The sequence below is a fragment of the Solea senegalensis genome, linkage group LG2, assembly GCF_019176455.1.
Source record: "Solea senegalensis isolate Sse05_10M linkage group LG2, IFAPA_SoseM_1, whole genome shotgun sequence".
Taxonomy (NCBI): domain Eukaryota; kingdom Metazoa; phylum Chordata; class Actinopteri; order Pleuronectiformes; family Soleidae; genus Solea; species Solea senegalensis.
The window spans coordinates 26,690,683-26,705,419 of record NC_058022.1 but is presented as its reverse complement, the minus strand read 5'-3'; the positions used below and the strand labels follow the sequence as shown (position 1 = coordinate 26,705,419).

Below are 14,737 nucleotides of genomic sequence, written 5' to 3'. Positions count from 1 at the left end.
CAGCTGCGATGCAGCTCAGTCCGGCTGACATGAGGTGATCGACTTTGCCCGTTGAGGAAATTCCATCTCGCTGTGTGTTTCGGGGCTTGTTGTGCTGCAGAGTGATGAAACGTAGTGCACAGAATGCTCACGTAAACCTCTGCATTCATCCTGCTGCTTGTGTCAGCAGTGAAAGCATCAGTAAATGCCAGAGCCTGCTCCGTGTTTGACGGATGAGTTTGTGAGCGTGAGTCATGTGTTGTGTCTTTTGTCGTTTTCAAAGACGTTGATTTTCTCAGTAGAATGTTGTGTATTGTGTATTGTTTTTTATGCCTCTGTGTTTTTGTCGTATAAATCCTCAGAGGTTCTAAGGTCAGGTCAATTTCTTCATATACCGGTGAAGGTATTGATTCATGATTATGTCTCCAAATTCAATCCAGACAAGGTTTAAAGGTCCAATGTGTAACATTTAGGAATCTTATTGTACTTTCTGCCTTGTATGAAGAGTAGCTAAAAACCTAAAAATAACACAGAAGCTTTGAGGCAAATAGGAAGAATAATAATTTTAGTAACAGATGCTAAATAACAGAGCAGCGAGGCTGTCGCTGTGATATAAACATTGCACAAAAAATTGTACACTGTCAAATTAAAACCCTCTGGGCTTGATGGTCCTGTTTACGCAGCAATTTTTTGGTTCCCAGCAACACGAGCCGGTCTGCTGTCTGCTGTCTGTGGTCTTAGTGCTAATGTGCAGCCATTGCTGCTCTGGTGCGGCGGCTGTTGTGGGTGGGATGCACGGACGTTGATTTGCCAGGGAGGCCACTCATGGAAAATTGGCCTTGTGTGCTACCTCCACCATTCCAGGAGGTTAGTTCAACGATCAGACTCCCAGTGTTTGTAGAAAGCTATTAAGCTCAGTTCAGTGGACTCTGATTGAGGGAGAGCTCAGGCTGGTTGTGATGCAATTTCCAAGCAGCTGCCCAAACTTGTCTTTGTCTTAGAGGGAAATAGGGATGGGAAGAAATATTTTTCAAATAGCACTCACAACAAGTTAATCAGGGATGATTGTGAATAGAAAGTGAGTGGCCAGGACTGAACAATTTGATTTTGTGATTGGATTTGCGGTTCTACGTTTTTAAAGTCAAGCATCAGTTCAAAACTCTCGGTGTCATTTAGATCTAAAACACGCTGATTGCATTTTATTTGGCAGTTGAAAGCAGAGCAGGCAAATCTGTGGTTTGCTCACTGTGATCTCAATTTGAATAATATTAATAACTGTTCAACCCTATGAGTGTGTATTTTGACGTCACATAATGGAAGTCTGCATTTTTACTCTGGCGTTTGTTTTTGCTTATCTCTAAAAATGTCGGTATAGTGATTTTTTTGTGTGTTTTACAGTTTTCATTTTTTCACAATAAAAGGTGGCAAACGTAAAAATAGAGTTGAGCAATCCATATTGATTTGCAAAGTATAGGCTTTGAATTTATTCATATTGGATGTTTAAGTATTCACTGCACTTTGGATTTTGGTTCATAAATGAGGATGGATATTTCACCTTTCATAAACATGCTTGTTACTATTTTATTATCTAAGCAGCATCATTTAAATGTAAAATAGTTCTTTTTAAAAAGGAACTTAGATACTGGAGCTGTTTGCCTTCACATGGCTTCATAGGAACCTAAACCTACTTTAAACTCACAGAGTGCTATAAGACATTGATACTGATCTCCTCACTTGGCCAGAGAGATAACTCTGTAGCTGCATTACACAATATACGAGCTACTCCTGAGAAATTAAAGCTTCACCATTTTCCTGTTCTTCCTCCTTTTTCCTGGTTGTTTTTGTCTTTACATGCATTTAAGTCCATAGTTGACATGACTGTGATGCGGCTAATTGATTACTCTGCTGCACTTGGATTCACCCAAGTATATTTTTAAAAGTCCATTAAAAATTTGCTCTGCCAGTGAATAAAACACAAGTTGGGGAAGAAGTCAATACAAAGTTATTATAACCACCAGAGATGGACCTACTTAAGCCGGTGCATTAAACTTGAGGATATATTTGTAGCTTTAACATGTGCAGAGATGTGAACAGCACACTGTGGGTTTTTCTACAGCCTCTTACAGTCTGTGGAACCATGGAAGTCGTGTTTCTCAGCAACAGTGGACAAAAACAAGTCTATTTGCTTTCGCTTTATTACAGATTGCTGGTATCAGTTTTCGAATGTGAGCAGTTTTCTGATATGGTCCTGAAATCTGATGCCAGCACCAATAATATCCATTCAAAGCCGATTTAAACTATTGGTTTTCCAATTACAGGGATGATAAAATAGAAGGAGCCACTCTTGGGGCGATGAGAATAAGCAGGAGAGAAATTTGAGCTAAATGGAGGCAGCGAAGTCAACAGTAGACTGGCAGGCAGATTGACAGCGGCGGTGAAGCGGACCTGCAGTTCGAGCAAAGAGCTTCCACCTTTCACTTTTGATATTGTGAATTTGAATTGAAAGCTGACATGGTCTTTCTGTGCTGAGGAAGCAATGTGACCTGAGGCTCTTCACAATGCACTGGCAGCCTGGCGGCGCGGACTTCACTCTGATGAGGGAATGAAAGGGATTTTTTTGTGTATAAATATGTTTTTTAAAAGAAGAGAGAGAGTCCATTTTACCTCTCCAACTGTTAGAGCAACTGTGTTAATGCAATGCTCCTGTTTAGTGTTTGAAAGGACTTGATGGAAAGAGAGACAGATCAGAGAAAAGCCCTCCAAGGCTTCTTGTCTCATAAAACACAGCAGGAGCAAAGATCCACTCTCTTTATAGAAGTGGTAATTACAAGAAAGTCTGCTTCTGTGAGGATGGCATAAGAAATGGAGATGGAGGCGGAAAACACTGCAGTGAGGAAGTAGAAAACATACTGTATTATGGAGGACATAATATGCTATATCATTGTGTGTGTTTGTGTGCATGTTTGTTTGTGTATGCACGCACTTACCTCTTTGTGATCATTTTCCTTCTCAGGACCAGTAGTCCTCATGGAGACCAAAACCTGGTCCTAATGAGGCAGAACCTCATTTTTGACGTACTGGTTTAGGGCCAAGCTTTGGTTAATGATAGGCATGACGTTTTGTTTAGGCTGTTCAAATGAATGGAAGGCAATGCATGTCTCTGAAAGGGTAGCTGCATGAACCTCCGTGTATGTGTGTGTGTGTGTGTGTTTGTGCGTGCACGTGTGTGTGTGCTTAATCTGTATTTGGAGAGAGGTTAATCTTTACCTGGCAAATGGGTACACTGGGTTAATCTGTAACAGGTGGGCGCGCGCACACACACACACACACACACACACACGCAGAGTGGATCATTTGTTAAGAATTTGTTGACAGCCTCCTCTGCCCGGAGACTGTCACCTTGTAATCCACTCACTCTCCTGTACCATATATACATTAAATCAGCAATCTACTGCTGACCTGGGCTACACACACTTACATGCAATTAAATGTGAACAACGTGGACAACTCTGCTTTATTTTGATAGCAAAGGAGGAGAAAAGCCAATAAAAGGTCAGGGTTTGGAATTATAAAGACCACCTCTTGTTGGTTTTGATTGGCTGCCTGTGATTGCACATCAGTTGCTGTTAGCGCTGCATATCTGTGTGAATGGCTGGTTTTTCCTTTTAAATGTACGTCATTGTTTTTTTTATTGTCATCAGTTAAACTCCTTCTCCTCTTTGTTGTCCTCTTGTTTTTAAACCACAGTGACAGGTATCAGTGCTACATTTTGGAGGCTGTAAATGAACATGCACACATGCATACACGCACATATACCCACTGATTCAGACTGGGAAGCAGTGGTTTACTCCAGCCGTGCCTCTTCAGCTGAAGAGGGAAAAGGTTGCTGAAATACATCTGTGGCAGCCGTGGTTTTTAAACAGGCATGTGCACATTCTGCTCTCAGGATCCTTCAATGCAAAATGACACTTTATGGAAGTATGTGTGCGTATGTGTGTGAGTGCATTTTTGTCAGGACCAGTAGTCCTCATTGGGACCAAAGCCTTGTCCTATTCTGGTTTTAGGGTTAGGATTAGGTGGTTTATAAGTTAGGTAATAGTAATAGTAATAAGTAAGTTAAAGGCGACATAGACCGGAAGCTCCAATTAACGCTGCGTTTGTGTGTGTATCTGCGTCATTACCATATGAAACCCTAAAGTTTCAGAACACAGTTCAGCCACTGCTGAGAAAATAGTGTTGTATTGTTTTCCTGGGCTCTGCGAAGCGGATCGGCACTTCCTTAATTTGATGTCGTCATGAGAAATCCTGACCACTCCTCTCACCACCATAGCACCTCCTGGTGCGTCACTAGTCCGGGCACATCCGGTTGCGTACATTCAACCTCAGAAGAAGAAGAACTACTCTCGTTGTAGCTGCTGAGATGCAGAGCATCCACCGTGCCAGAGGGGGAGCTGTGTATCTGAGAGCTGGCCTATCTATTACGTCACTTCCAGGCACCTGGCCAATCACAGGACAGTAGGAAAGCTCTCGTTGGCTGGCCAATCACAACACAGTCCACATTCTGGGGGTGTGGTTTTGGTCTGAAACAGCGCGGCTGACGAGAACGTCAGTGAGGAGATATTTTGATCGGCTCGTTTGCAGCGATTAGGAGGTTTTTAACCATGAAAACAAGTTAATATATGTAAGTAGACCTCCATAACAACACATGATGGATAAGATAAGGGATAACATTTTGGTTAGGCTGCCCAAATGAATTCAATGCATGTCCAAAAAAAGAACAGCTGTGAAAACCTCTCTCTCTTTCTGTGTGTGTGTGTGCTAATTGACACTGAGGCTGACAGAAGCCTGTCATTCATGCCTCACACTTTTTTATCATCTTCCCTCCATTTCTCACTTCACGTTCACGTGACATTATCTCTCAATTTTCTTTCCTTCCTGTCTCCCCCCCCACATCTGTTCCTTCTATCTCCTCCTACTTCCTCCCGCTCTCCAGCCGCCATCCCTTCTTCTGTCTCCCCTCACCCCGTTCTTCTGCGTCTCATCTCTCACTAATGACCTGATCAGATTGGATTTGGTCACAGACTCCTCTCATGGCTAATTGCTGTGACCGTTGCTAGGCAGTCGGTGCCAAAACGGCGGCCAAACATGGCTGCGGGTTTTGCCACGCCATCGGTGGAGAATGATCACTCTGTTTGCCCTCATGGGGCGTCTTCGCTTGTGCATTGACAGAGCTCCATTAGGACGGTGACAGGAGGCCTGTAGACACTGGCCTTCATGAAAGAACAGATGAACTCATCCATCCATCACATTCAGTGCCACTACATTAGAGGAACTCTTTAGGAGGATAAGTTCAGGTTGGGCATCATTTTCAAGCAGATATATGCGACATAAACATGACATTTTCCATCACACTCAGTTAATTATTAGTTCATTTAAAAATGTGGCCGTGGTTTTTTTCTCTCAGAGAATACAGTTACGATGACACAGAGAGGCTGCCATGGCAGCAGCTGAACCGTAAACAATAACTTGAAGCGTATTATTTACGGACACCATTGAGATGATTTAATAGCCTTTTTTTCGTGAGGGTAAAATTAGAATGACAAAGATTTATAGCTGTAACATTATAAATCAAGTGCATGCATGGCAGCCACCGCCTGCACGTGCAGATAAAGAAAAAAGGAAAAGTGTCATTGTGTTCATTTGGAGAACAGAGGGAAATTACACTATATATAAACTACACCAGCTGCAGGAGAACTATTATACAGAGAATAATGCAGTTTAACTACAATCCTGCTTTGAAGTAATCAGATAAAGTGGTGTAAATAAATATTATTGTTTGCCTTACATTTCCTGCCATGTAAACAAGGCCAAAGATTCACATAATGAGGTAAATAAGTAAAGAAGAAAAAAGAAGAAGAAGCTGCTCATTAACAGTTTCCATATCTGTTCACCTGCTCCAAGCACAGCTCCTTATCCCAAAACAGTTGACTGAAGTAATATTATAGATGTGTAATGTGCTCCATACAAATAACTGATGGTGCAGAATAACATGTTTCCCCTTTAATTGCTGTTTTATTACATTTCCCACATGGAAAGTAGGAGAAATACAGTATTTGGCCATTTGTTTTTCTTAATAAATGTACTGTAATTGTTATGTTAAATCCATTCTTATGTCACACAATAATAAGATATAGCAATAATAACAATGTTTTCAGTGTCCACCGTCATATTAGTCATGTTCTTGATATGTTGTGTTTCTTAGTTTGATTTCCCAGTAATTGTCAGTTTCAGGGCATTTTTAAAGACTTAGTAAGAAACAGCTGCTACAAATATGTTCCATTTGAACTCTTATTTAACTCTCTTAAGTTAAAGAGCCTCAAATGAGCACAGTAAATCCAATATAAAAAGCCATATGTGTATGAAAAAAATTAGATTTAGGCATATAAAAAACAAGCATTAAGAAAATGCTAAATAATTAAAAATGAAAGACGAAAATAATCAGTAGCTTAAATAGATTGTAAACCTCTGCAACATATATAAAGAAATGATCAGAGACTAAACTGAACTAACACAGAAAAATGAATACCTCCATAATAAAGTCCATGCCTGTAAAGAGCAGGAAAGAAGTGTAAACTTATCTAAATAAACACAAATGTCAAGCTTTTTTTTTTTTGGGGGGGAAACCTTCACACAATTTCCGTCCTAAGATTTAGAAGAAAACTGTAACTCCAAAGCTCTTGTTCCTTCAGGATAATACATTAAATATTCAGAGACAATGCAGCTCTGATTCTAATCTTTGCTAATACAAGATTATTCCAAGGACATAGATTTTTATTTGCCTTCCATCTCATCTGGTTCCCATCTGAACTCATTATTTGGCTGTATGCAATTTTGATGAGCCGAGGTCTTAAAAACCTTTTACTGTTGCACTGTTAGTAAGCCATCCTCTGCCTGAGCATCTGCTGAATGCCTACAATGTAAATGGGATGCAATGATTCACATTGGAAATGTGTTTATGGATTTATAATCATTTCCCCGTAGAGAGTGTTCTCTTTGTTCTTTTCCGCTTTCAAAACAAAAGCCACAAGTCATTTTATTTAATTCCTTCACCTTTTTCTCTGGAAACACAGGACATGGAAGATTTCACGTGCAATGTGTTTTCCTCAGAGACAGTGTCATGGATTTTTGCTTGCAAGATCTGTTTATTTGTTCTGTTGCTTTCTTTGCTTATATAGTCATAATTACCAATCAAATCCACTCCAACTTGATTTATAAAGCACTTTAAAAAACAAACAACAGCAGAAACAAAGTGCTGTACTTATGAATAAGCTATAGAAACAAAAGACAGATAAACAAACAATGAAATACTCTTGAAATGATAAAAACAACACAAGTAAAAACAAGTCAAAACGATAAAAATGGGTAAAATCAACTTCTCATACTGGGTCGAAACATTGAATAAGCTTTTTCAATACACTTAAGAAAAAAAACAATCCCCAACTGATAGACTATTGTTGTTTTTGTCATGTGCTCCCACCTGCCGTGGGGATTTTCCACTCCGCTGCAACTGGTGTCAATTTCACTAAAAGACCACACCCCCTGCACTGCCCCCACTCTCCCTCCCCCTCACTCAGCTCTTAGCCCACATCTTGACATTTTTCAAAATCAGGCATCCAGCAGAGTTAGCATGAGAAGAGGTAGTTTACTCCCTTTTATGAAGTCTGATCTGAAATCCACATATGACCCTGTGAGTGTGAGGGTTGCTGTCCAAAGTTCTGATCCCGGAGCTGTCCAAGGTTCCGATTTTGTTCTGGTTTTTCCTGCAGCAGTCCTGCTAAAAAAAGCGACTCATTTGCTTCCTTTGTTTACCTCAGTTTGCCCACATCCTGCCCTGCGTCTTTAAACCATGACTCATATTCACTAAATGTCCCATCTCATTACCGGAAAGTCCTGGTGCCTGGTGCTGCGAGGAACTTTTGTCAAAGCAGCTGTGGGACAAGCCTGGAGCTGAGGGACATCACATTCCATCTCTGTGACTGTGAATACAAATTCTGTTTATTTATTGATTTATTTGTATATAGTGTCACATTTCAAAACTGCTACATATTAATTCAGATATGGGCCTCATGGAGGTGTGATGTTGGACTGAGGGCCACTCTGTGTGTAGTTTGCATGTTCTCCCCATGTATGTAAGGAGCTCTTATTGTGTTACTGTGGGTCTTCAGTCCAGAATTTGCCTCACGTTCAGTATGCTATTGTAAGAATTGAACTTTTGCATTAAACACCAGGGGGACACTATTTGTTTTCTGTCCTTACAAACAGTTTAAAAACCAACAATTATTGCTTCCTTCAACTCAACTCAACTTCAGGGTTAGACAGAAATCATTATTTAATCATTTGGCATTTGGCGTGACAATTATCGAAATCGACTGGTAACTTTGGGCTTAAACTACATTTCTTTTTCCTTTCCACTGATAATGTTTTATTTGTCAGAAGCCATATTTTTTGAGCAAACTTTATTACTTTTAGTGCACTTTTCAGTGTAATGTGTTCCCGTCCAGTTCCAGTCAGTAAGCTCAGCCCTGCTTTAACACTTATCTCTGTGGTGTGTGTTATTTTTCTTATCGTTATCGGACACATAATGTAATCTTCCCAGCTATAGCTGATGGTGCCGTCATATCCTGTTACACTGCACTGAAGTCGCTAAAAAGCTTTTGAAGTGATTGTTCTCTGAAATGAACATGAAAGGCAGGCGGGCGGAGATATGAAGGTCTTCATGAGCTCAGCTCATTTTCTCTGCGATATAGAAGCACTTTTTGGAAAAGAGAGCAAGAGAAAACAAAGAGGCAAAACGGGATAAGAATACAGAGATGAGAGAACTCGGCAGTAATGCAACACTATGGATGCTAACTGCCGTCGAATACCAAAGGAGAAAAATATCTTTTTATCAAGACAAGAGCTGATAATGACACATCAGAAAAGTGGATTTACAGGCTGCTTATGCTCTGAAATCTGGGAAAATAAACAGGCTTAAGTGACAGAAGTGGTTACTCACAGAAGATATGAACACAGCAACCGTATCTCATAAATAACATCGTCATGCAACTAAACTATTTTTCAGTTCAGTTTCGTAAGAGCATATGTGGAAATAAAGGAAATAAACTATTACTTTAACTACATATTTATATTTCATTTGTATTTAACTTGTCTGTTTATATTGTTGTTTCTTAGTCCTTGTAAAGTTAGTAACCTGTGGTTAGGTCTTTACAAGCTACCACCAACCGTGTAAACAAACAAATGTAAGCTGTGAGAAAACACTTCGTATCCGAAACAGTTTACAGTTTACACAATGCAAGGATGTTTTTTATCTGGTCGTTGGCAATCACAAGAGCAAAACACAAATAAATATTAGTGCAAAACAAAACTAAGATACAGAAATAAGACACTAAAGGTATGAGATGTAATAGAGAAGTGAGCACAACATACCTGCGAGACAGGTCATAAATTGATGCCGTCTGCATATATACCTGCTTATCTTTTTCGGGTGAGCAGGGATTGGCTCATTGTGCGGGAGTTTTGGTCGACAATGTTTTCCAGTTTTCCAGTCTATCACAGGCTGTTTACACTCGCATTCAGACCCGTGGACAGTTAAGATTTGCCAGAGTGAAGCCCACACAGACTCTCGCACAGAAAGGTCACAGTGAACCAGGGGAGTTGAGGCATTTCTAATTTAAAAACTTTTCTCCAGTTTGGAAAAGTGACAGTTTGCTGTCATGCAGCTTCTTGTGTAGCTTTGCCTCTGGTGCTGGAAAGCCTGCTTGACAAAGTCCTCCATTTTCTTCTCTGTCTTCCATGCGGTGTCCTCCAGGTTTTTGTCTCGGCTCGTTGAATTACTCTGTTCCATTCTCTTTGTTTTTATTTGTCCCCTTAGCTGTTCTTTTGTTTTTACATTTCCTGCCCTTAGTTTGCTTTCTTCACTGCCTCTTAATGATAATTCTGTCAAGCCAAGTTGAAGCTCTAATAATGTGAATCGTTATAATATTAATAGTACTTTTGTGTTGTTTGAAGATTTTGTTTGCCACTTCATTTAGCCATTTAACAACCGGAAGTTTTGTGTTGTCGTTTTTTTTTTAATCACAGCACAATAACATTTTCAAAATGTGTTATTTTGTGACTTTATGGTTTGAAACCGACTTCACCGACTTCAGTTTCCTGTCACTAAAGATGGTCCAACAGTGAGATAAAGCAGTGAACATACTCATAGAGGTATTATATATATGTATATGTATATGTATATGTATATATGTTATGAGGTGAGCATTTTGTGAAATGGCCAAAACTGCCCAGTCACGGCTATGTATCAGTACATCATATTCTCACACTTTACTAATTAAATAAAACGTTAACATATCAGGAAACACTATGTAATACCTTGTTTAGTTACCTTTGTAGGGACTGATATATTATAAATGACATTTTCTGCTGCCTTGTATCTTTTAGGGGAATGTTATCCATCCCTACCACTTCTAGGTCTTTTCCATACCATAAATGCAACTCAGACAGATGAGTGGTCGTACAGGTTAATGTTTAAATAAAACTGAAGCAGGGACTGTTAATATAGAAGAGTGCGGCACAGGGGGAACATTGATCTCTCTCTCTCGCTCTCATACACACAGGTTTAAACAGCTGTTCTTGTCAGGACTCTGTGTTGACTTTCATCACTAACTTGAATCATAGCCAGTCGATGCTTAACCTTAACCTAAACCTGACCACGATTCAAACCGTAGCCATACACTTATCGCGTTCCTCAGAAAATAGGTTATTTCTCATTAGGAACAGGTTTTGGTCACGATGAGGACTACTGGTCCTGACAAGGTCAGTGTTTATGCCAGAAAAGGTCCTAAATAGGTAACAGATACAGACACACACACACAGAGATAGAGAGAGAGAGGGAGATGTGCATGGATCACCTGCGTTTGATGAGATTGTTTGCTACATGATTCATTCATGCTTCACTGCTCAGTCTGCCATTATCTCACATCAGATATATGTGTGTGTGTGTGTGTGTGTGTGTGTGTCCAGCCACTCACTACAGTGCACTGCTCAACATGGGACCTTTTAATTAAAGGAGATGTTTCATTATCAGCTCCATTAGTCAATGCCTGGCCAGTGTCAACACACGCACGCACACGCACGCACGCACGCACGCACACACACACAAACACACAGACTTGTGTTTTCTTGGCTGGTATAACATTTAACCTGATGCTCCATTTCCGGACGAGAGTGTAATTTATTACGCGTCGTAATGGGACGTGACCCCATTTCCAGTCAAATGAGCGAGGCACGAGTGAGGTGTCGTTCTAAGTCAACATGTCATCATTCTCACTGTAATGGATGTCACGGGCCACACTAATACTTTTCTGTGACAGGTGAAATCAAACCTCATGTACAGATGTACACGGGGGAGATCGTGTCGCGGCACTATGGTCATTCCTGGAACACTTTGCATTCATTTTGTCAACGACAATACCTCCTTGTCGTTATAAAGTCATTTAGTGAATCTCTCATGCTTTTTAATGGCCATGTCATTTTCAGTTTATGAATCGAACGTTTCTAATCCAATAATTCCCAAAATCATTCACAGCACTTGATCGGCAAAGTTTTGCTTTTGAAATCTTAGCCCTTTAGCTGGGAGAGTATGTTTGTTTTTCTTTTTGGTATTTGGTCGGTGTTTCAGCTGGTACATTGTGACTGTAAGAAAATCTTCTATTTTTACAGAATCTGGATGTCAGGAGGAAGTAAACAGTTTTTCCTCATTGATGGCTCAGGAATGGCCAAATGATTTCTGTCTGTATTTTCTCTTTAAAGTGCCTATCATCAGTGCAAGACTGGGTGGGGAAAGCATTCCCTTATAATGAAACTGTAGAGATTTGTGCACCTTTTCTGCTGAGAACCAGACAGAGATGCAATGAAAACATGGCTTTTATCTACTTAACAATACAACATCATAAAAATCTGCAGAATATGTATGTTTGCCACTGTATCTCTCCAAACCTGACACATAACATTCACTATATGGACAGAAGTATTTCCTAGGCCCCTTATTTCAGGTGAAGGGAAATCTTATCACAGTTTTGAGAAGGCCCATTATTTATTCCAACACGATTGTGCCCCAGGGCACAAAGCAAGGAATATAAAGACATGGTTTTGATGAGTGTGGTGAGGAAGAACTTGACTGGTCCGCACAGAGCCCTGACCTCAACCCCATCGAGCACCTTTCGGCTGAACCGGGACAGAGATTGTGAGCCAACATCAGTGCCTGACCTCATAAATGCTCTGCAGAATGAATGGGCACTAATTCTCATAGAAACACTTAAGCATCTTGAGGAAAGTCCTCCAAGAATCGTGTGATAGATGTTATAGATGCAAAGTGGGGGCTCGTCCTGTGTGCGTCACTGAATGTGTCATAACAGGCCTTGTAATTGTCAGGTGTCCCACTTAAGCAGGTGTAGAACATGTACATACATGGTATGAGCCTGCAGAGACATGATGTTTTGAGCTTTATCGGAACATACTGTGCCTCCCACTCAAGCCCACTCAGGATTTCCCCAGAGCAGCCAGCGGCAGGTGTTTGTTTTGCTCATGAGCTTTCTGGCAGTTCTTACAGAGTGAGAGAGAGGGAGATGATTTCCTAGTCATTGGCAATAAGCTTCTGGTACCAGGTGTTTACTTTTACACATCCAATTTGATGACTTTATTTATTTATTTATATTTTGAAGACTTTTTCTACTGTCCAGTGACTTGGGCAGGGCGTTTGATTGACTGGACGCCTTATGCTGTCAGACAGATTTGCTCCGTGCAGGCGGGCGCGCTCTTATTTGGTATTTAAAGCTGTGAGGCCACAAGACGGAACAGGGGTGAGGCGGCAACACAGACAGGTGATGGAGAGAGAGAGAGAACGAGAAGTGGACAACCCGCAGTTTACAAGCTTAGTGATAAAAAAACATCCAATCTTAAAAGGGAGGAGAAAAAAACACAACAACAGAGAAAATGGAAACCTTGTACAACCACTGGAGTATGGAGTCTTTAATTAAGGAATTTATTTTGTGTGTGTTTGTGGTGGGTGTGTCGTCACGTGCATGTGTATGTGATGTGGGATTTCAGTGGGAGTTCACGTCAACGTTGTCCATCACTTTAAAAGAAGAGTGTGGAATTTCTATGTCGCAGAGTCACACTTTTTCTTAGACACACAAACTCCACACTGAAATGTTTTTCCTCTTACTTTAACGACGTTTGGCTTTTTGCCCGACACTGACTGTGATCAGTGTCAGGCCGATGATTTATTAATCATTGTTCTATGAGAACAACAAGTGGAGACTGCACAGAGTCTCTGCCATGTCTGAAATGATGGCAGCTGAGCAAAGATGCCCTGTAAGAGGCACACTGATTGATATGATGAGGAAACAATTAGCCAGGAGGAAGATTAGTGGAGCCTCTCTTACTATGCTAAGCACCACTTGGTGTGTGTGTGTGTGTGTGTGTGTGTGTATTCAGAGATCCGAACAGATGCAGTTCAGGATGTTTAAATTTATGATGGAGTTTTGTATGTAGGATATATCTTTGAGTGTGTGCTGTGGAAGTTTAAGTTCCCTGACATGCCGCATAAACACACACAGAAACCACACGTTCAGCTTCCTCTTCCTGACTCTTTGTCTGCTGTGCTTGTTTTCCTTTAGATGAAAGAGAAGACGTTCAGAAGAAGACTTTCACAAAATGGGTAAACTCACAGTTGTCTAAGGTAAGATACTTTACGACCACAATATTTAAGGTCCTCGGTGTCTTACTTAAGGGGTCACTTCCTCTCAGCCATACTGTATGCTGTGTGTACAGTAGAGAAGCCATTTATGAATGCCATGGTTGTTTTTAAGTTCTGGTAATCACATGTTTCATCAATACGTACTTGTATTGTTCTCTTACATGTGATCCCCCAACAATGCATGACTTTATCTGTGAAAAATACTAATATAGTATAAATTAGTCTTGGATTTTGTTTTGTAGAGAAAGGAGGGTGATCTGTGTTTTTTTAATTAACCATCTTCATTGGTTTGGACACTTTTAGGCTTTTTTACAGCTTAGATTCAGACTAACTCACACTCAAAAACTTGTTTTTATATCTTAGTGAGGACACATCACAGACACAATGCATTCCCTAGCCCCTTACCCTAACCTTTACGTCATAATTAAGTGCCTAAACCTAACCCAAACCCAATTCTAACACTTAAACCTGGTCTTAACCCTGAAATACTACTTTGAAGTTGTGGGCCACAGACAATATGTCCCCACAAAGATAGGTTTGTATGTTTTATGGACCTCACACATTCCCATGCACTCTCTGGAGAGTCAGCTCAGTAAAGCTGGGATGAAGGAAAAGCCGGGGGCAGGATATGTTTCCCTTCTGTATGCCATAGTCAGGATTGTTTTAGGAAAATATAAGTGATTTTTTTTTGGGGGAATGCACGTTGTTATGTGTCCTTTCTTCTTGCTTCATGATTGTTGTCTGGTGCACTTTGTTGTCCCATAACTCAGTTAGTTGCTCTCTTCCCACAGGGACTGAATCACTTGTTTTAAATTGAACTCTAATTACATTTCAGTGTTTATTTGTGGTGTGTGTTTGTGTGTTTGTGAGTGTGTGTGTGTGTGTTTCTCATGTGCCAACACATCACTCCCATTCCCATTTTCAAAGTTGATTGCAAGG

General features: G+C 40.5%; 1 protein-coding gene across 2 annotated transcripts in view; it reads left to right on the top strand.

Annotated features, from left to right (window-relative positions):
* Positions 1-14,737, top strand: part of dmd (dystrophin) — a 236,270-nt gene that overhangs the window by 61,697 nt on the left and 159,836 nt on the right. For both annotated transcript variants that reach the window (XM_044019373.1, XM_044019372.1), the window contains exon 2: positions 13,719-13,780. In XM_044019373.1, coding sequence (XP_043875308.1) covers positions 13,719-13,780 — 62 coding nt within the window. The remainder of the gene's footprint in view (positions 1-13,718; positions 13,781-14,737) is intronic.